Below are 23,143 nucleotides of genomic sequence, written 5' to 3' on the forward strand. Positions count from 1 at the left end.
AAAGATTGTGCTTTCGATGTGGCTCTGCTGAACAACTCGGGGCAGATTGCCCGAGAATACAATGTTGAAACTGCAAATCAACAAAGCACAAATTAGAAAGCTGTACAGAACCTTGTCTTAAATGTGGGGATTTCACCCACAAAGTTGACACATGCCCGCACAAGACGCGTTCAGAAGTAATTGGAGGGACCATAACACCGGTCAGGGCTTCACCCACGGGAAAGACTGAGGCATTACCAAACAGCGATTTTCCGGAGCACCGCCATCAGGCCGAAAAAGGGGCAACAGCGGAAAACATAACCTCCGCAAAAACCGCGACGGGTAAGATACCCCAGGCAACCTCCACACACGAAGGACAAAACCGCCAACATCGAGATTGCAAACATCGACATAGTACAAACAGCTCTGACGAAGAACCAGATGTGGTTCACGTAGACCCAAGAACAGATGAAAACCCCCTTCTTCTAAACACCAACATGGAATTTAAAATTGCCACTCTAAACACTAACGGTTTACGCAACCCTTTTGCGCAAAGCGCTGTCTGGAAGCTAATGTTAACGCACATAATTAATATTCTCCTGATCGAAGAAATCCATTTCTATAAGCATTGGGACGTGGAGAACTTCTCGAGAAGCTACCCGGTCACCAGCTACTGGTGCTTCGGGGACGCGCACTCGCGAGGGGTGGGGATACTAATTCGCCCCCCCCCCCAATCGCGGTGGGTTCTTCAACGTCCAGAAAGACGCCACAGGACATCTAGTAGAGGTGGACTGGAAGTACGGTGGCTGTACCATCCGACTTGTTGCAGTTTACGCCCCGAACAACTCACACCACAGAAGTGTTTTCTTCTCTGCCCTTGAAAACTATCTCCTGGGAGCAGACCACCTCATAGTAGCCGGAGATTGGAATTGTGTGGAAGACACACGTTTAGACAAAGTGGGCGGGTTTGGAAATACCGGAACTGGCGGTATTGCCGCCTTAAAGCGATGTTGTGTAAACTTTGACCTCGTCGATGTCTGGAGGCGGAATAACCCCTCTAAAGTAGAGACAACGTGGTGCCGCGGCCAGATATCGACGAGACTAGGCAGGGCGTACATATCTCAAAACTTGGAACAACATGTTCAGAGAATACGACACACCGCAGTACACAACATGTCAACAGACCACAAATTGGTCATATTCAAAATCACACTCTCAGAGGTTGTGGAAACAGCCAGAGTTCCTTGGAGGCTCCCTCCTACCTTTCCCAGTCTTTTTAGCGACCAGCTACAGAACCTTTGTGACAGATGAACAAACACCAACTGGGACTGGGAAAACTGGCTGCGCTTCAAGTGGCAGGCTAAGGAACTGTTTCAAAACTGTGGACGCGAAAGGGCCTACCAACAACGTAAACGGCTGAGGGATCTCTACAGGGAACTCGACTGGTACCGGATAAACGAACGGAGCGGGGTTCCCTGCGGAGATCTTATCAGACAAGTAGAAATAAGTTGTAGCAAGAGCGGCAGAGTAGACTCGAGGACTTCTACTTTCGAACGAGACTCTATCTCAGAAATTTGGAAACGCCTTCCGCCGCATTCTACAATCAACAACAGGTGGCGGCAAATGACGAGAGAACGATTTCCCAGATCGAAGAGAAGGGCCAGATTCTAAACTCAGCCCATGAAATACTCCGTCATTTTCATCAGCAGTATCTCGGCATCTTCTCTGACCAGCAGGGCACGGATGACTTCAACGAGTGGGACGTCAAACGTTTTCCCGATCATCTTAGTGCCCTGCATGACAGGCCGATAACTGCGGCGGAAATAAAGGCAACGTGCAAAACAATGAAGACAAAAAAGACCCCAGGGCTAGACGGACTGGGGATAGAATTCTATAGATCTATCTAGGATTTTTTCACTGCCAACATTAGTAAACATCTTCAACGAATTCCTCACTTCGGGAAACATCCCCGAGGAATTCGTTAAGAGCTATACAATCTTTATCCCCAAGAAAGACCTAGATCGGTCAAATAACTGGCGTCCGATCTCTTTAACCAATTTTGACTGCAAGCTTTTCGCAAAAATTATCTGCACGCGCATTAAGGGCGGAATAGAAAATATAATAACAAGCTTACAGGTCTACGGAATCCCAGGTAGATCTATGGAATTTAATCTCTTCTTGTTAAGAGACCTAATCAGACTGGCCAAGGAAAAAAAATACCCCCTGGCACTTCTCTGACGACCTGGAAAAAGCGTTTGACAGCATCAACCACATGTACGTGCAGGACACCCTAAAAAAAATAGGTGTGGGATCGAGACTTCGGCGTACAATTAAAACTATGTATGCGGAGGTCTCGACACAACTGTCTATTAATGGGTTTCTGACAGAATTGATCCGCATAAAGAAAGGGATTAGGCAATGCTGCGCGCTAAGCCCCCTCCTCTTTTCTCTAGCATTAGAATCCCTCATCAACAGAATTGAGAACACCCTCGCAATTAACGGTATTCCACTGCCCCAAGTCTCCAGACAGTGCAAAATATTGGCATATGCAGACGATGTAGTGGCCACACTCAGAGATTCTGAGTCCATCTGCATCTATCTTGACATACTGCAAATCCTCAGCATAGTCAGTGGTCTCCGAGTTAACGCACAAAAAACTAAAATCAAAAGTTTTGGAAATTTCCATAACACTGGACTTCCCTACGGTTTAACGCTGCATAAGCAGTCCCTAACAATACTAGACGTTCCGTTTTCTGAGACCCTAGCATTACCAACTCAAAAATTTCAGGAAACAAGCACGGAAAGGATAAAGCTGTTCAAACCAACCTTTTTCTCCTTTTATGGAAGAGCCACAGTAATAAGAACAATCATTACCCCAATGCTGATGCACACAGCCAACATCACAGGCATCACATTGCTACAAGAAAATCAATTATTAAATAAACTCATAGACTTCTTCTGGAATGAGAAAAAACACGAGGTAAAAAAAGAATACCTACAACTAAAACATGAAGAAGGGGGTACGCTCTGCCCGATCTCAAAAGCTTGCTCCATGCAAACACATTCAAAACCGTACGGAAAGCCTTAAACTCAAACACACTTCAGGCCTCCTCATTAGATATTTTATAGGATTTTGCCTTCCCCTCTTTGGGATCACGGACTATGCTGGACCCCGCGCAAGGATTGTGCCCAAGTGGTACCACACACCAGTGAAATCACACACAACACTCAGAGAAAAAAGAACAGAAATCCTCACACACAAATCCAAAGCTGGGATTTCTTCCAACTCTGCAGGCGTGATACACCAAATCTCAGGACCAACAACGGAATTCTTTTTAGAAACATTAAAAATAGCTGGGGACAGCCTTTTCATCGGGATCTCGCCTGGCGAATAGCCTAAGGGCAGCTCCCGGTGAAACAGGTTAAATCCAGGTATGTACCCAGTCCGTGCGACCTCTTCTGTGATGTCTGCCGAGGCGTGGAAACGGTGGAGCATTTTTTTTTTATTTTTGCCCACCAGCTGGCAAAGACTGAGCACAGCCTTGGGAATCCCGATGCTGTCACTAGAAGAGGTAGTACGTCTACAATTCCCTCCACCGGTCAACAAGTCCCAAAAGTTCGCTATCTTCTTAATTAACGTCTCAAAGTATCACATCTGGAAGGTACGGAAACAAAACAGGTACAGGACGCAAATTTAATGTACGCAAGAATGAGGAAAGGATTTTTTTCTATCTACTTAAATTTCTTGCGCAAGAGAGATGTTTATTAGGAGACTTTAAATTTGTGAACAAATACTGCAAACCACCGAAAATATGCTTTCTCATACAGGGACGCATCAAGCCCTGTATATATTTTTAGAATCTGCAAAACCCCACCTAACTCTCCCTAGGAAAAGTAATAACTATTCTGTCCTTCCTCGCCACAAAGCTTTCGCTGGCACGGATTCTATTACTCCAAATAAGTGGGGGTGGGGGTGTAGATCTGAGAACCCGGGCTGCGAAGGCTTACAGCGAGGCGGTGCCGCTCCCTGCGAGCGGCATCTCCCGGCATCTAACGAAAAATCCGAGCCTCCGGGTGAACCCCCCCCACCACCACCACCTATGAGAATGGCTAACTGACCTTTAGTCAAAAGAGATCAAATCATGGTTCCTCACGTCTTGGATGGGAATCGAACCCAGTTCCTTCCGACCAAAGGGTCTGAAAATCTATACTAACTGAGCTACAGAGGCTCATTAGACGGATATCCTCCATAGATTTACTTGTCGATGTATTATTGAACTTCCAAGTGGTCCCTGTGAGCAATTTTGCTAATTCTTGCAATAACTCCTCTGAATTCAAATCTCAATCCCCGTCGCCCCAAGATTCCATATTCTTATTCATTTCCTGAAAAAGAGTACCACTGGTATTATACGAAGTGTGTAAACATTACATCCCGGTGAGCATTATCTTACGTTTTAGAACATCAATTAAACAATCATATTCCTTTGACCACACTTCCAATTTATTTTAATCATCCTGTAAGATATCTATATCACAGTTATCAACTATTGCCCTCCTTAATTTTGCATAATCAGGGAACACATAAATAACCCCCGTCAAAGGTCTGCAATGTCATTAGTGTACAAATTAAAGAAGAGTGGTCCTAGTAAAAATCCTGGGGCACTCCTACAGTCAACCTCATTCGCCTTGATTTCAATCCATCATACACCACTGTCTTAGACTGGAACCGAGCGCCGATCTTTCCAACAAAAGGGCTTCGTCTATAGCTCCGGAGGCTCCTCTCTCTCTCTCTCTCTCTCTCTCTCTCTATACGCTGGTGATTTTATATATATATATATGCGTGCGTGTGTGTGTGTGTGTGTGTGTGTGTGTGTGTGTGTGTGTGTGTGTGTGTGTGTGTGTGTGTGTGTGTGTGTGTGTGTGTGTGTGTGTGTGTGTGTGTGTGTGTGTGTGTGTGTGTGTGTGTGTGTGTGTGTGTGTGTGTGTGTGTGTTCCACTATTTTTCCACTTCATGCAGTGGGAGTCTACCTCCTCCCTCAGGTAACTGCCCACTTCTCCAGTTAAAAATTGTGGGCTACAGGAGCAAGATCCGCAGAACTCAAAAGTAATTACTGTGCTTCGAAAAAGTGGAGCATGGCTGAAAACCAACAAGTCATGCTGTGCTTCTACTCTTCAATCCCCTCAATTATGGGATTTCGGAAACAATGTTCCAACTTTGGCTTGAACTACACCCAAATTTTGAAATTTCGTTCGAAAGATTCATGCAGCAGCGCACCTTCATTATCAAACGAAAGATATTTAGTGAAATTGAGCTTGATGCACTGATAGCTCAAGCTGTAAAAGGAGACTGTACTGACGCCGAACTGACCAAGATTATGAACTGAGCAGAAACATATTTCAACGTACAGAATGCTGAAAATGTCTAAAATTTAGAAATAATTTAAATTAATCTATCAGAGAAAGAAGACGAATTCGCCACAAAAATTATTGAGCAAATAAACAACCTGGAACGAATTAGGTTTCCAGTATTCAGCAAGTACCTCACCAAAAACCGAAGGACCTGATATAAGAAGCCAATAAAGCTGCAATGACTATTCCTACTGGAACTATTGGACAAACGAATCAATTTATGTACTCGATAGTCAACTTAGTAACATCTGGAGTAGACCATTACATTAACGAACCCAATGATAATAAGGCGCAGAACCCAAAATGAAAGCATCGACTGTTGAATAAAATTCTTAAATTCAGAGCAGATGTGAGCAATTCAAAAAACCTTAAGGAAAAGAAGCCGAAAAACTTGAAAACCCGAAATAACTTCATAAAGAGGTATAATATTGGAACATCACCTATTGATGAAGTATTAGAAGGAACTGAAGCAAAAAATATTTGCGGTTGCAGCTAAAATAAGAAGATACAATGAACATTGAACAGTACAAGCAAAAGTCGATTTTTTGCACGAATTAGCACTAATTTTATAAGAAAACTGATTGCTATAGGAATGATAATCTTAAATAAAATATAAATATATATACTATAGACAAAGAAAATACACTTAAATTTTGGCAAAACCTATGGGATAACCCTAATACGCAAAATAATAAGGAAAGTGGATTGAGTAAATTACGAACGAATCTCAGGAATGAAAAATGGACCAACTGAAACTCAGAAGCAAACTAAAAGGAGAAAAAAATTGGTCAACAACCAGGATGGATGAGTTACAGTGCTGCTGGTTGAACTATCTGACAGACCGGCATACACGAAAGATTTGCTGACCAATTTAACGATGTTTTACTAGAACAACGCAAAGAAGACTGGCTCACAGCAGGCAAAAGGTTTTGGATTAGAAAGGATAAAAAAAAGTCCAAACCCAGAAAACTTTCGCCAGTAACCTGCCTGCCAAAAAACATTTAAGCTACTCACAGGCGTATTAGCTGACAAAATATAGAGCTATCTTAAAGAAATTCTCTTTTTCCAATTGAACAAAAAGGTAGCAGCAAAAATCCGAGAGGCACAAAAGACTAATTGCTGATTGACAAAATGATTCTGAAAAATTGCAGACTTAGAATAACCAGCTTTGAACACATTATAAAAAATCATTTGATTCAGTGTCTCATAATTGGATTTTAAAATGCACAGAACTATTCGGTATTAGCGAAAACGTAAAACCATTCTTGCAATCCATCAAGAAAAATTGGCAAACAAGGTTGGTTCTGAATAAAGAGGAAATGGGGAAGGTAAATATAAAAAGTGGTTCTTTGAAAAAGATTCATTATCTCCTTTATTGTTTATATTATCATTAATCTCCTTAACTAGAATTTTAAATAAATCTGCTGAGGTTAAACAAATTGCGCAAAAAAATTCAAAGGTATCTCACCTTTTATACATGTACGATCTCAAACGGTATACAAAATCAGAGAATGAGCTTGGATCATTGCATAATACTGTGCGCATATTCAGTCAAGATATATCAGTGGATTTTGGCTTAGACAAATGCGAAATTCCTGGAATCACAAGAGGAAAGTGTTCGAAGATCTCAACGAAATAGAGCTGCTCAATGGCGAAAAAAATCAAGGCAATAAAATTCGAAGATAGCTACAAATATTTGGGAATTTTAGAAGCATCACAATTCCCCACAATAAAATCAATGAAAAAACTAGAGCAGAATACATAAGGCGGTTAAGAAAACTCCTTAAGTTCATGCATAAGGCTGGAAACTTGAAGAAATCAACACCTGGGTCGTGACTGTTCTCAGATCCGACATTGCTGAGTGTGCTTTTCTACTTTTGTAGAAAACAAGTTTAAAATGGAGGAATGTGTTTTATTGTATACATTGGCACTCAGGCTTTTTGTAGTTTTCTTTTTTCTAGATGAGATGTTTCTTAAAGTTTATATTTCTGTTTTTTTTCTGTTTCTTTCTTTGTTTGATTTTTCGAGTTGACATATGGTTTTACATCATTTGAGCAGACGTGCAATGTCTTTCCATATGCAGATATTTGCTGTGTAAACATGCTTCAACCAAATTGATTTTTTTCCTATTTCATGCCTTCCTTTCAACGATAATATTTGGGATGTAATTCACTTAATAAATGTTATTAAATCGTCTTCTTCGTTTTGCTTTCGGGACTTTTCCCATTTATTTGGGATCGGCCTTTTTACATGATGCGACTGTACGCGCGCGATCCCAACCTACTTGTCGCAGGGCCTGACTTTGGGGAACAAATAGTGTCAAAGTATTACATATAAATGAAGTGAACGTTTCATTGCTAATAACTAAAATAATACCTGATGTGAAATGCAGTGGAAAGAAAACCATGAGTTTGTGGATGAAAGATTTCAGAAACTACATTTTCCCCACTTCTGAATAAGGTCTAACATAAAATTGCCTTCTGGTACTTGTCTAGATTCACTCTTCAATATACTGTATTTGTTTAAATGCAAGCACAAGTACCATGAATTTTGGCAAACGCGATTATTAAATACGAAATATAAGCTTTCAGAAATGTATCGGTGCAAATTGATGTAATTTTCCTACAAGCTGTGTCAATATTAATTACAGCCCACTTATATCAAATTCAGCTATTACAAGAAAACATCATCCATTCCATCAAACGGTGATATTTTAAAAAGCTTAATAATCGAATTGTTTTAGTCGTTCTATGGTTTGAAATGTGTGCTCCTAACACTTTCAGCCAAGAGATTGATTATATATTATGCGAGATTTTTTTTTTTTTTTGCGCACATTTACTTTGCCACTTCCACCTACTGTGGTTCGCACCGTATACCCAAAGTAGATATCTCGTAAACACCCGTGCATTTAATTCATTTATGATTTTCAACATTTCTGAGTGAAATAAACGACGTGTTCCACTGTTTGATTTTATAGACATCGAAGTGGGAATAAAAGGCTTATCCCCATTCCAATAGCATAATGTTACATTGTGGTGTTATGCTGTTTAGGTCATAAAAGTCCACGTGTCATTGTGACTAAATTTAAAATTGTTTTTATTAAATACTCCTGGTAACGTAAGAGGAATGCACGTGTTGGAATCATTTATTTGTATAGCAGTTTTTGTTTGTTAAAAAGATTTTTTTTTCAATTCCGGATAGTTTACAGTCAAATTAATTTAGAAGAAAAATTCTTTCTTATTTAAAAGACATGGCAAGCAGTTCAAAGAAAGGGCAGCTTGAGCGAATACCAACTCATCAAATCTGGTTTTCCTCAAGGCTCAGTTCTAGAAAAAAGACTTTGCACTTTTTATAATTATCTATATAAACTGCTCAATAGAACTGAAAAGGAACCTGATCAGTTATGCTGATTATACGGTAATAGTTTTCTCATCTAGCGACATGCAGACCTACGAGGCATCTGATTTAATAAGCCTGCATACATGGTTCAAGGAAAACAAAATCGAAATGAGCATGCAGAAAACTAAATTTATCCTATTTGAACTGAAGGGTAGAGAAACAGTCCTGTAAATTAAATATCACACAACTATTGCGATCCCAGAAGTGAATGCATTTACGAAGCTCCTCGGTGAGCCCACAGCTAACAGAATCTCTGCAAACATACGTAGATCATAATCTAAAATAGAAAACCCATATCGTAGCTGTCACAAACAACCGCTTTCTTCAATGTGAAAAATTCAACATTGGAGAAAGCGTAAAATTAACTTGTAACTCGTATCTCATAAATTTTTACAGACTATATTAAGAACTGGTATATTGAAGAATAAACATTGGATTAGCCTCATTGACCAATACTTTATCATCATGCACGATGATCTATCCAGAAACCTCAGTAAAAAAAAAAAATTCTAGAGTACCATTTCACATAGGACAATGCCAGGAGAAACCAACTGTTGAAAAATGCAGGTGAAATATTTAATGAAAGAATATACTAAAATTCTTTAACATTTTCTAAATTACTGGAAAAACCCTAAACTATTAGAAAAAAGCACTGATTATTCATATTTATGAAGAAAGAAATGAACATGATTCAACAACTACAGGGGATTAGGTTTCGTAAATGCAGTGTGCAAAATATATGCAGGAATATTGAAAGAGAAACTAAACAGTATTGTGGAGGACAAACTACTAGAAGAAGAGAATGGACTCCGAAAAGGCTGTCCTTGCATAGACTCAATTTTTACTCTGAATATCATTGGAAAGAGAAGAGAATTTGAAAAAGAAACGCTCGTGGCCTTCATTGATTATGAAAAAGCCTTTAATAAAATTAACAGACAAAAATTGTTTTAAATTTTAACCGTTTTAAAAATACCAAAACAGTTCTTACAGTCTATTGAAGAAATATATGCATAACATAAAAATAAAATAAAATGGCAGTCAAATTCGAACAAATATCAGAATGGAAAGACATATGAAGAGAATTATGGAAAGGATGTTCCCTATCATCTCTTTTTTTTAAAATATTTTCTAGTATATAAACAATCTTGGAACAGTATAACCAATTTGGTATATTAATAAATCCACAAAGTAAAGTTTTTCGCACTATTACTTGCAGAGGATCAAATTGTATTTACTGTATCAGAAGATAATCTAGAAAATTCTTTAAATGAAATTTCAGAGCAGTATAATATGGGAATATCAAAAGCAGAGGTATGAATAATGGCTTTCAAAGAAGAAACCCAATATGATATAAAATATTGATTAATAATAAAACATCAGAGGAAGAAAATACTGTGAAATACGTAAGATATGGTTTACCATATGAAGAAGAAAAAGATATAGAAATTAAAATATCAAATTGTTTTAATATCTATATCTTTTTTATCTATATCTATATCTATATTTGATATATGCTGATTTAAAGTAAACGGTATAATAAATAATATACGAGACGTATTTTAAATCATATTCATGGTACAAAAACGCACCAGAATCAGACTATATAATGTCATGGCTAAGCTATATTATATAGTCTGATTCTGGTGTGTTGTCTTTATTATATGGAAGTGAAATGGATTATTTAAAAAATGAAAATGGATTTAACTCTTAGAGATGAAATTCTCAGCAAAATTAAAAAAAAGCTAGATGTACCAAGTAGGACTTCCAAGCAAATGAAGAAATTTTACAGTCCTATAAAGCAATTTAACTATTTTAAAAGTAAATGTATATTTTAATGCTTAGATCATCTAAATCAAATGGACAATAGCAGGCTGCCAGAGATAATATATGGACATAAAATAAATGAAAAGGAAGAAGTAGAACACCAAGAAAGCGATGGCATGAGACTGGAATAGTCCACTTGGCCTAAAATCCATGATAAGAAGACGATTATTTCAGTACTGTATCTATGCTGTACTGAGCTATCGCAGCAATAGCTCAGTACATAATTTTGTAGTGAATGATAAAATGCATATATTATTAAATGAACATATATGGAAAATAACTGTAAACATACATAAACATATTTCTGAGAATTTCTTCTTTGTTTAACACAAAACATCAAGAAGGAGATTTTTTCCCGATGCATTGAATTACAAATCAAAACTTCAAGTATTTTGCAGTAAGAAATATTTACAATGCTTGAAATTTGTTTCCCGAATCCTTTGGCAATGGAATAACTACCAAGGGCGTCAGTGGCAAGATGTTTTACCAAGTTTCGAAATTAAAACATTATAAAATTCCTTGGTTACGAATTCGCCTCGGGCGATTAAAGCCTAGTTATGGTCCTGTGGTCACTCTCAGATCATCTAATCTCCCGCCTATTGAAGAGAGATAAACTCATCTCTCTTCAATAAACTCCCCATCTATTCAGAAGGAGAGACAAACTCAGTCATGCTGTTTATTGTTATGAATGACTGAAGAGAATGGTAAGAACTTGCTGTCTAATTAAATTTTTCAATAGGTACTCAGAAAATGTGAAAGCCATTCATTACATAAAAATCAAGAAAAAAATCTGCGTGCACATTTTGATTAAGTTGTTTGAATAAAAAAATAAAGAAAAGGAAAAGAACAGTAGCTCCAAGCTCTGTAATTAAAATGCGCAATGCATGTATCGTTATAATCTTCAGTCATTATATATTTAATGGATTCAATCCAGTATACTAACGCGTTTGGATTTATATTCAGTAGTTTTCTGAACTCGTAAATAAAATGTTTCTAATATGAAAGATTTAAAACAATTGAGATATGCCTTTCCTCTTGTCACGGAGTGTGTTTTAAGGAGATATTAATTTCCGGGGAAATACTTATACCCTTAAGGCGTCAACAGTAAAATATACTTAGCTAAAAGCATTCCGGTATTTGGAATGTTTTTAGTTAAGATAGCCCACGAACGAAGAAACAACTGAGTTTTCATTTCTTCTGGGAGAATCTTGCGCTATTCAACGAAATTCCTAGAAAATGGACAAAAATCTAGCTCCCGCCAGTTTCTTAGCTGCATACAAAGTTAACTTCCACGCATGCCCCCTTATTTTCTTCCCGCCTTCCATATAAAGAAATATTTCAACTAAACAAACTCACCTAATAACCATGGTAACAATTTTTATATGTAAATATTTCATCCTAATTATCTTAGAACATCGTCAGTACAGTTCAAACAATATTAGGAACAACATACAGTTAGCGCGCATGATTACAATGGAATAGAATTAATTCTGTAACACGTTACTGACGCATATTGGGATTTCATTGTTATCATACGCCCTAAGTGTATGTTATTCCTAATATTGTTTGAACTGTACTGACGATGTTCTAAGATAATTAGGATGTAATATTTACGTATTACAACTTCTTACTGTGGTTGTTACATGTGTTTGTTTAGTCATGAATTCTGCACAGGTTTCTTTTCTTTTTTTTTTTTGAAATATTTCTTTATGTAATAAAGAAATATTTCATCAGATCATAACATATAAATGTCCTTTCCCAAACATTTGCATGGACTAGGGCGAGGGTAAAAATGGACGCCCGCATACTATAACATAGGTCTAAATATTAATAGTTATAATAGTTCAAGATAACAAACTGTTGAAAAAAATAATTTATGTTCTCCTATCTTGAAAAACATACCTTCTTCACGACAGGATCGAAAGATATGTGTAAGGTTGTCATTTTTCCATGACTCAAAGTCGGCAAAATATCAAATACGGCTGAATTTAATTATTATTTATTTTACGTGGAGGTTCGGTTGATGCGCCGCCGATGTGCGCATGTGTAATAAAATAAAGACAAGAAATAATCCATAAATTATTATATTTTATTCCATAAAAATTTATTTTTATATAAAACTGATTCTGAATACCATGTTTTTGGAATTTTAATATGCGTGTCGTCTAAAGCAAGGGGCAGTGTCCCTCTTGCCCTGATATGAGGGCAGCGCTAACCAATAACGTTCAGAAATTTACGGATCTCTATCTTATTACTCCTCTTTTTCCTGTTTACCTTAATTTCATCGCCTGGTGAGAGACTACCGCTCTACTTACTGGAGTCCTGAAGTTGCTTGAAAAGTTCAATGTTTCGTCTCTAGAGTAGGGTATCCAACTATATAAACGCGAAAATAAATAAATAAATAAACTAGAAATTAAAAAATAAAAAATTTAAATTGATGTAAAATGGAAAAAAAAAAATAGAGCACCAACGGTACGAATGAACTATAAGTTTGTTTACAAACTAGCTACATTAAAAAAAAAATAAATAAATAAGGTAATCAAATCTGCGTACAGTGGTCCGAGTACGGTCGTGTCATGTTATTTTTTTATTCCTTTTTTTTTTTTTTTTTGTAAAGGCGGCAAAATAACTTCCTTATCCTTAAACATGTATATGCTTGTTTCAACATTTCAATTATCCAAAAAATTATATTTTCGTTCTCTACAATATGACATTCGAACTTCAGTTTCATGTCCACAATAATGTCCAGATACCCAGTCTCATCAGTTTCTTTTGTAACATAATCCCACCAATATATTATGCCGCTGGAAATCTCATAATTACTTCATGCATAACTTTACACTTACTAGCAACGAAATGCGAGCAGTTATCAGTTTTCCAAAGTTTTAGGCTATTGAAATCCTCCTGTAGGTGATGCCCTACGAATGCGTCTGTAGGTGATGTTTAACAGTAGTCCTGATTACTGACTAGCTTGGCCTCATCAGCAACCAACTGCGCATCTGCTGTTAAACCCTTCCTAATGTTATTAATATACAGACTGAACAATAATAGCCCAAGGACTGAACTCTGGGATGCATTACTAGTCACCTTAAATCCGATAGACTCAAACTCACCTGGTACATCAGAAAATACACCATTTTCTGATACCTACCCATCTGCCACCCACTTATCCAAGGAAGCAGCTTATATTCCGATCCCATGTTCTTCTGTTTATGCAACAGACTTTTATGTGGTATTCTATCAAATGCCTTATCCAAATTATCGCACATTATTTAATGAAAAAAATTCCAATTAGAATTTTGAATACCAGGCAGGATCATGCGCAGGTATTTATCATGATAGCTGAATATCCTTGCGAACCCCTCACAGATAAATTATAAGAAAATATTACGTAAGGCTGTGCGAATTTCTAAATTTGGTCGTCCTACTCCTTAGTGTCCACATATTCTTTAACACGTCTGTTGTTAATCTATTCACACTATAATTCCACTTATCATCAATTCCTCTAAGTATTATAATAAAAATAAGTTATTGTACTTATTTAGCACAATATTGTGCAACTTCTTGCAATGCTCTAGTTCTTGTCGCTTAACCTAATTTCACAATTTGAAAAATCTCTCCTATTCCTATTCTTTAAATACCTCTGGACAGCATAAACGTTGCAATCTTATTCTTTGAATCCATAGATCTACATATCGTAACTAAATGGGCAAACAACATATCGATATCTGCTGTTTTTCACTCAGATATTGATATGTTGTTTCTATTGAACTGAGATTATTACCGCTAAATTCGAATATGAAACACAGTCGTTTTAGGACAATACGATAGATTTTATAAGTTGAACTGTGCTGATGTAGAGTGACTAATAGTAGGGAAACATTTAATATACAATTTCTTGAATTGTGAGATTTTTCATTATTCTTTTAAAAAGCGCCATAATTCTAAATGAATCCATATAGATCATATGGATTCATTCAAGTACCAACTTTTCGTATCAGTCTGTGGTCATTTCATCTTAGAGGAAAAATTATATGACAGTTGTATTTTCCTAGAGTGATTATTCTAAATGCCTTTCGTGATTATTAATAATTTAGTGCTTCAGTGCACTCGTTGGCATTCTTTTCAGTAACGTACTTTAGTTTTTTCCATTACTTGATATATATACATAAGATTATACAAATTAAGATATTTTAGAGACGAAGTGCATATTGGTAGCACAGCTTGGTTACTGCCACCCTATAGGTAAATTTTCCAAAAGAATATCAGGTGAACTCCAATTCCGCAAAATATCAAATACGGTTGAATTTAATTATTATTTCGTATATCTGGAGGTTCGGTTGATGCGCCGTCGATGTCCTGAAACCAGCCCAACCATAGCGTTCCTCCCTCTGCTCATCGATATATCTCAGCCTTGACAGAAAAATGTTTCCATTATAAGAGTCGACGTTTCTGAAGGTATTACATGTGATATGACACACGTTAGTGAAATAATTCAGAAGAAACGATGGACATGATTTATTTGCCAAGCAACTTTCGTTTGTAGTTATTATTTGACTTAACAGATGTACGCCCAGTTGAACTGTTCACTACATTAATAACACTATTACTGTTAAATTAGAAATTCATTTGTAAAAAAAAATCGGCGAAGAACATTACTGTCAGCATGTTGGATTAGATATTCGTAAACTCACTCATCATCATATCTATAATAAATCTATTCATAATTTAATTATATTTGCTGCAGCGAATGAATTACCAGTTTGAAGGAAGTTTGGTTTTCCAATTTGAAATAACATGATGCTTTTTAGAAGTATAATTCCCCAAAACAGAAAAGTTTTTTTTTTATACCGAGAGCTTGGGGAGGGGGAAGAGACATAGAGAGAAAAAAAGAACTACAATTATATGCTTCATGCACAAATAAAGTGAACAAGATTCGTGCAGCTCTAACGTAGCAACTGCCAATACTCCTGCGATTGACTGATCAAATTTATACTTTTAGTCACCTTTAAAATTATTGATAATCTTTTATTATTTTCTCCTCTAACTCATTACAAGCATGCAAATGAGTTACGTAATATTTTCATAGCAAAGATGGCACCATTATCTGCTTGCTTTCATTTTATTTTTAATTATGGGCATTTTGAGTTGCACTGAACTTTAAATTTTGAAATGCATATTTTTTTTTAAAAAAATGTAAATTAATAATAATTATTATTTTGAGGAAATTGCAAAAGAAATTATGATTTTTGTTTAATTTGGATGGGAGAGGAATTATTATTCTCCATTTAATTGAAAGAACGTATGTAAATAAACAGTTCAGAAAAACAAAGTCTTTACATTAGAAAGAGACTCGAATCTTCTACTTCTTCTTCAGCTTTTCCCACTTAAGTAGGGTCGCTGTTTGTGGGGTGTCTCCTCCACATCCTCCTGTTTTGCACTGTAGCCGCATCCAAGTTCTTCATCCTGAAGTCCTCATCCACCATCTCCCTCCATCTCTTCTTTGGCCGTCTGCGCTTCCTCCTCCTATGCACATCCATCTGCATGACCTTTCTTCGCACATACTATTCGTTTCTCCTCATCACATGACCAAACCATCTCAACCTTGCCTCCTGTATCTTTGCTCCTAAGTTCGTAACTTTCACCGTTCCCCTCACATAGTCATTTCTCAGACGATCCTTTCTGGTCACACCGCACATCCACCTAAGCCTTCTCATCTCTGCTCCCTCAATTCTGCTGATGTTATTTTTCCTGAGGGCCACAGTTTCTGTAGCACATGTCATAGCTGGTCGCACTACTGACCTGTAGATTTTGTCTTTTAGATTGATCGGCACCCTCTTATCGCATAACTCTCCAGCCATCTCTCCATCCAGTTCCTCCATCCTGCTTGTATCCTGCGTCCCACTTCCTTCTCAGCCTCACCATTCTCTTTCATTGTTGAACCTAAAGTCACTGAGCTTCCTGATGACATTTCCTTCCTGCTCCAGATCTGTCCGCTGGCTGCCATCCACTTCTCAACACATATACTCTGTCTTACGTCTGCTCAGTTTCATATCTTCCAATACTTTCCTCCAACGTTCCAGTTTAGCTGCCACTTGTTCTCTTGATTCTGCACACATCACGATATCATCTGCATACAAAATAGTCCAAGGTGCGTTTCCTCTCACCTCCTCCATAACGATCTCCATCACAATATTAAACAGGAACGGAATTAATGCTGAACCCTTGAGGCAAGCCAACTGACACTGGAAAACTTTCCGTCTCTCCCAGGCAGTTTCAAAATCTTGTCTTCACATTTCTCGACATCTCTTGCACCAACCTGACATATTTCTCTGGTACCTTCTCTCTCTCTCTCTCTCTCTCTCTCTCTCTCTCTCTCTCTCTCTCTCTCTCTCTCTCTCTCTCTCTCAGACACCTCCAGATTTCTTGCCTTTGCATTCTATCGTATGCTTTCTCCAGATCAATAAACACCAGATATAGCTCCCGTTGTTTCACTCGAAACTCTTCCATCATTTGCCGAAACCCACAAATAGCATTAATGGCTTCATTGATGGCATTTGACTTCATGTCTGGTCGATCAACGACCAGGCATGAAGCCAAATTGTCCCATTGCAATCTCCATATTATTCCTTAGTCCTCCATAGAACCCTCTCTAGGCTTTTCATTGTGTGGGTCATCCACTTTATTCCTCTGTAATTCCTACAATCTTGTGCATCCCCTTTACTCTTTTAGATGGGGACAAGACTACTTTCCTTCCATTCCTCGGATGTGTTTTCCTGTTGACAACTTTTATGAACAGGTCCCACAGCAGGACAAATTCCTCTTCCCCCAGTGCCTTTAATGCCTCTACTGGGATCCTGTCAGGGACCACCGATTTTCCATTCTTCATCCTCTTTGTAGTTTCCTTCACTTCCACTCTCCTAATGTACCATCCCCTCATATGGCTCCCCCATCGTCTCTGTGAGTCCTTGCATTTTATTCATTCAAAAGCCCATCAAAGTATATTCTCCATCTGTTTCTTATATCCACATTCCTCCTTAATACCCTTCCTCCAGAATCTTTGATCTGTCTCACATGTACTATGTCCGTTGATGTCTTATTTCTACATTTCTAATTGATGTTTCTAATTGATCATAAAGTAGGATCGCTGTTTGTGCGGAGTCTCCTCCACAACCTCCTGTCTTGGACTTTAGCCATATCCAAGTTCTTCATCCTCAAGTCCTTCTGCACCATCTCCCTTCACCTCTTCTTTGGGCGTCCTCTCTTGATTGCTCGCTTTTTCTCTCTGTATTCCTCTCTATCCCCTTCCACTCTTTCTTGTCCCACTTCTGTTTTTGCCTTCCTCTTAGTCCTTACTGCTTCTTGTACATTATTATTCCACCCAACACTCCTTCTGCTCTCTTATCTTTCCGGATGTTTCACCAAACACCTCAATTGCGCAGCTTAGAATTATTTGGAATTATGTCTCCACAAATCTTCTATTCTTTCTAGTCTATCCGAAATTCTCTGTAGCACCTTTTCCCTTAAACTGTTCCTCGCACTCTCTTCTTTTAAGCGAAACCACTTAATGTTTCAACTCCCATGGCTTCCATACGTTCTTATCTTCGACTTTAAAATAAAGTCTCCGCACAGCAGCCGATGTTACTGTGCCACTTGATCTGTTGGGATTACCTTACAATTGGTTACTGCCATAAGATGTTTTCTTCTAGTAAAAATATGGCCAGTCTGTGAAATATTGTTCCCACTTCTAAATATTATCAAATGTTCTTCCCTCTCACAGAAAAAGGAGTTCACAATTGCCTGATCTAACACTTCTGCAAAGTTCAAAATCCTCTCTCCTTCCTGATTCTTCATTTCCATTCCATGGCCACGATGCACCCTTTTTCAGTCCCTATTCTCCCCCCCCCCCCCCACCCCCCCCCCCCCCCACCCCCCCCCCCCCCCACCCCCCCCCCCCCCCACCCCCCCCCCCCCCCACCCCCCCCCCCCCCCACCCCCCCCCCCCCCCACCCCCCCCCCCCCCCACCCCCCCCCCCCCCCACCCCCCCCCCCCCCCACCCCCCCCCCCCCCCACCCCCCCCCCCCCCCACCCCCCCCCCCCCCCACCCCCCCCCCCCCCCACCCCCCCCCCCCCCCACCCCCCCCCCCCCCCACCCCCCCCCCCCCCCACCCCCCCCCCCCCCCACCCCCCCCCCCCCCCACCCCCCCCCCCCCCCACCCCCCCCCCCCCCCACCCCCCCCCCCCCCCACCCCCCCCCCCCCCCACCCCCCCCCCCCCCCACCCCCCCCCCCCCCCACCCCCCCCCCCCCCCACCCCCCCCCCCCCCCACCCCCCCCCCCCCCCACCCCCCCCCCCCCCCACCCCCCCCCCCCCCCACCCCCCCCCCCCCCCACCCCACACTTGGAAAGCGGATCAAAAATAAGTCGGAGCCTCTGAACAAGCTGATATTCACCACAAATGGAAATGAACAGTGAATGTTAACGAAGAATGACAATATTTGTTAGTTATAGTTTTGAGATTATCGTGCCCTCTATCGATGTTGCGCGTTTATTTTCGGCTATGCTACATGATAGTGTCAGTTGATAAAACTTGATATAATACTTAATATTATTTGAGACGATAAGATATATTTCTTGTACATTGTAGTAAAAAGCAAATAAATTAACTTAATGACATTAGCAGGTATATGAACTTTTGATTGTAAATTGTGTTGTGCTGTTCAGGTCCTAAATATCTAAAATATTCATTATCTTTTCAAAGAGGTTTTGATTATCTTTGTTTTTTCATCACTTCTACGTTATTAATCTCATCCTTAAAGTGTATAATCAATTGCTACTCATTATCTTCTGATTTCCTTTTGTTGCTGTTGTCCAATGATTTCTATGTTGCATACAGTCAGACATTTTCGTTCCAAACAATATTAGTTACTCTGGCGTTGGATGATAACTAATGAAAAGTGCTATCCGCACTCTTTTGGAATCTCTGTGGATATCGAAGTCACAATAAATGAAATAGGGATATAATTGTTTTGTTGGGTAAAATATACTGATTAATCGATTCCCTACCTGATGATGCTACGAAGCTATCTCGTCTGTCGCAAATCATCGCTGGAATCAACTGTCTATTGTACTTTAGTTGCCGAAGATGCAAACGGATGAAATCAAGAAAACCGACTCGTTTTAATTACGTGCCTGTATCAGCTTGTCTTACTCATGCAGTGTTTTCTAGAAGATACGTAGAGATTTTATATACTCAATTCGGAAAACGAGTACTTTGCGCTTACAGTCTCTGAAACATTGATATTCCTGGTATACCTGGTAGTAGCTGTTTGGCATGCTTTAGCTTCATTCCTTTAAACTATCGGTAGATCTCAGACCGACTATCGCCTCATTTGTTTTTAAATTCACTCAAATTTCTCTTAAGTGTATTATTATCATTACTTGACTAGTCCAAAGACTCATCGAGGGAAGGCATCTACTCTACAACTCTCTGTCTCCACCACCCACAATCGACCAGCTGCAATGAACTACAACGGCACCAACGCCATCTACCGCCCACCGCTATCGTTAGTGTATTCACAGACAATCACAAACATCCAAGCTCACGACTGGATTCGAACCCGCAGCCTTTTGGCTTGAGAGCGGATACGCTAACAACTCGGCCAACCAGGTCGACAAAATTATTGAAGTACAAATTTAAATAAATCAATGATGTTTTCTCTTTCAGTTCTTCAAATTATTCTCGCTTGAAAGAATTCTTGTTTGAATCTGTTCGAAGAAATATTGAATAAATTTTCTTGCAAGTGAAATACATATCTAGAAGTAATTAGAAAAAAATATTGAGAAATTAAATGTAAATGAGTATCTAATAAACTAGAATATTTCATAGTTCCTTTGAATTATAACTTATAAACTGAATTAATAAATAGATATAACTGAAATAGTTGACATTCATAAATGTATGTGTTTTCTGTAAAACGTCTATAAATAAAAGATAAACGAGTGTGGTGTAATCATTTTATTTTTTAATTTTCAGTTTCCCTTTTAGTCATAATTTCTCAGTACTGACGGGTGGCTGCACATTACTTTTTCCCTCGTTTCTTAAATTTCAAATCCAAGAATCGCGTATTGTGGTAGGTGCTCTCGACTCTTCCAAGGGAAGAATTCCGTAGCTTGAATCTGCTGTCTCGCATCTCGTTCTTGGAAATATGCTGTTTTCTTAATTGACTTGGATAATTTTCATAAGAACAATCTTAATGAATCCAACGAAAGTTGTTGACTCGGTTTTTTTATATAACTTTTTATATAAAAAAACCGAGTCGGCTTTTTATAAAACCATCACATCTATTATAGCCATTGGAAAAGTAGATGCAGGATCTGTTCATTCGAGATAAGTCGGCTTAAAGATTTGTTGCCCGGAACAAACTGCAGATAAAGTAGTATTTAAATGAACAGTATATACCTTTGCCGATATTTCTTACATATATACTTACTTTTGTAAATTTTCAACTACCAGATCACTGTTTCAAAAGATAACTTTATGTTTCAAACAATACTCCAATAATAGGATTGGTTTTTATCCATTGATTCTGTTATTTTATTAAAGCTACCTCAAGTGCTTAAACGTTGCAGTCTGAAAGCACGTTTGTTAACAGTTTATTTAGGTTACAACAAGTACAGCATGTATAGGTAGAGAAAGGGCTATTTAGAAGATAGACACGAATGTGAAATCACCAATGTAATACACTCAACGATTAATAATATTATAATATATATTTTATTAGTAGTCGTCTATCACAAAGTTAGTATGTGGCTATTTAATTCATTCTTGTAATGAGTATTTAATATATTTTTGTAGTAAAAATTATTACATTTGGTTTTATTAAAAAAATGCCATTTGATGTTTTAATTGAAATAAATATTAATTATTTAGTATACAACTTAAATCCAAAATTTAAGAAGAATGTTATTTAGGATTTACACTCGATGTTCAAGCGGGTGAATTTTAGTTTCATTCTAATTATATTTATTACGAAAAACAATTTGAACGAATAACAATCATTCTCCAATTGCAGTATGGAATTCAATGCAATCATACAAGTGCTATGATATAATTAAAATAAGTGATATCAGTTTGATGTCAAAGTCCATTGTGTAAATGGGTCGAAAATGTACATGTTTCTAATAAATGTTCTAAATAAATCTATCGCACATATGAATTCCCAATTTAAGCCACATCTTATTGTTGAGCCTATCGACTATATAATATATATTTTCATTAAGAATTAGGATGCGATCTTTTGAGTGTGTTTAGATTCGCGTGTCAGTCTCAAACAGCAGAACAGGTTGTAAAGCTCTGGGATTTTAGACATGCTTTAGAGTCCAGATATGGAATCTTTCCAAGTTAATTCAATCATGAATAAGGTCGAGGGAGTAATATGAAATCATTGAACCTACCGTCGCTTGCAAATACTGAATATATATTATTATTATTATTATTTCACACCTCCAGGGAGTCCAATGACTCATCGAGGAAGGGCACCTGCACTACAAACTCTGTCTCAACCACTCAATTCACCAAATGAACAGAACTACACCAACGCCATCTACCTCCAACCGCCACCACTAGTATTTCCACATACAAAGACAAACATCCATGCCCATGGCGGGATATGAACCCGCAGCGTTTTGGCTGGAGGGCAGATACGCTAACCACTCGGCCAACCAAGCTGGAAGATCTGTTTCGGTTCAATACACTTACGATGCTGTTGTTTCCACTTGCACATAATGTATTACATGTTCAATTTGCACCCTTATTAAACATGTTATAAATTCAGGCGAAGAAAAAGTCAGAAGGAAGATACTATGACACATAATGAGAGACATGCTGTTATTAATTTGGAAACAAAGTTCAAAACCTTAGTAAAGCCGATCTAAGATTCTTAACGTCGGACATGAATTTAAATTAATCATACATAAGACCATTGCTTAAAGATTACGCGATAAAATCAACCCTTTGGTCTTTGGTTTTTATTCGAATTTTGATAATAAAACTGTTTGTTGCCTAAGCTAATTTGAATATTCAAATTTGTGGCTACGCAGTATCACACCAATACCAAGCTATAACTTTACTAATAAAAATGTTATTAATAAAGTTACGCTAGTGTAATGATATTAAGTGGAATTAATGTAGATTTGTTTTTATTTTAAAATCGGTTTTTCAGATTTATGTAAAAACTAAATAAAATATAAATATACATGCAATCAATATTTAAAGGATTACATCGTGAGTGAGAGCTACATAGAAAAATAATAAATAAATAAATAAAATAGCTGCGTCTGTATTAAAGTCTTATAGGCGTTGGGAGGAGGGGGTGGGTAGTTTGCTACTGTTCATTCTCTCTAGGCTGTTTTCAATAAAATCCTTGGAATGGAATTAAAATTGTAAGAATCTCACCAACAGTACAGAGCAGTGCTTTGTAACACAAACGTATTTTAAACGTACTCTAGACGTGCGTAGATTAAGGATAGA

The 23,143-nt window shown here is 38.1% G+C and overlaps 1 protein-coding gene across 1 annotated transcript in view; it reads right to left on the reverse strand.

The window, feature by feature from the left end:
* Positions 1–23,143, reverse strand: part of LOC150106113 (uncharacterized) — a 190,203-nt gene that overhangs the window by 93,294 nt on the left and 73,766 nt on the right. The window contains exon 3 of the mRNA XM_090394632.1: positions 2,806–2,896. Within this exon, the coding sequence (XP_090250758.1) occupies positions 2,806–2,896 (91 nt within the window). The remainder of the gene's footprint in view (positions 1–2,805; positions 2,897–23,143) is intronic.

This window comes from Typopeltis vanoorti, chromosome 6 (assembly GCF_054136105.1).
Source record: "Typopeltis vanoorti isolate ZY-2024b chromosome 6, IOZ_Tvanoo_1.0, whole genome shotgun sequence".
NCBI lineage: Eukaryota > Metazoa > Arthropoda > Arachnida > Uropygi > Thelyphonidae > Typopeltis > Typopeltis vanoorti.